This window comes from Trypanosoma grayi (assembly GCF_000691245.1).
Source record: "Trypanosoma grayi strain ANR4 Tgr_2364_V1, whole genome shotgun sequence".
Classification (NCBI taxonomy): domain Eukaryota; phylum Euglenozoa; class Kinetoplastea; order Trypanosomatida; family Trypanosomatidae; genus Trypanosoma; species Trypanosoma grayi.
The window spans coordinates 1-809 of NW_008827982.1; the positions used below are offsets into that span (position 1 = coordinate 1).

The 809-nt window shown below is 52.2% G+C and overlaps 1 protein-coding gene across 1 annotated transcript; it reads right to left on the minus strand.

Annotated features, from left to right (window-relative positions):
- Nucleotides 1–212: 212 nt before the first annotated feature.
- DQ04_23641000 (putative UDP-Gal or UDP-GlcNAc-dependent glycosyltransferase) lies at nucleotides 213–776 on the minus strand (the record flags this gene model as incomplete). Its single annotated transcript, XM_009318177.1, has 1 exon — nucleotides 213–776. One exon carries the CDS (start codon nucleotides 774–776, stop codon nucleotides 213–215), a length of 564 nt encoding a protein of 187 aa, XP_009316452.1.
- Nucleotides 777–809: the final 33 nt, after the last annotated feature.

Here is an 809-nt window from a genome sequence, read left to right on the forward strand (position 1 = left end):
CACACACACACACACGCAGCCGGACAGGTCCAAAGCTCTGTAACGGTGGCTCCACCCCACAGCAAGCCGTCTTCGTTTGTCAACCCAGTGTATATGGCAATACGACAGCCGCAGTAAGAAAAAACGGCAATAATACATAGAGCAACAATTATAGCAGTATAAACAAAGTTGCCCAAAAAGAGAAACATGCCACAGCTCGGCAAACACGCTGTTTAATGCATGCAACCAAACCCAATAAAGTGCCTGCTGCCCCACCTATACCTTTTTCCAGTGGGTGAAGTGTCATTGCCAAACCGCTCCATCAGCTCGGCGTACTCACTCTCCTTTATATGATGAATGACCACTGAGCGTGATGTCACGGGCCGAACACGGTGCCCCACGTGGACGTCGTGGAATCGGCACGATTTCTCACGGGCATACACGAGGTGTGGATACCTCCTCTCCTTGAGCGCCCGTCCCACCATAACGTCCTCGTGTTCCATATTCAAGCTCAAAAAATCACTTTCCTTGGCGGCATATGGGCGATACACCAACCTTCTTAGCGGTTCATATAGCACAACCTGCTCTGCCACATCCCTCGCCAGTGTCACGGAGTAACCAGTGGCGTAGCGAACCTTCATGTTGCTTGTTATATCAAAGAACCCCCAGTAAACTCCACGCCGGGGCAAAGTGCGCAGGTCGGCAAGGTACTGCGGCACACGCAGGAACATGTCATCGTCCCCCTTCGCGATGTAGTTCGCTTGTGGGAACAAGTACAGAGCCACGTGGTACCACATAAATGTCTTGCGGCTCATGCCCACTTCAGCCGC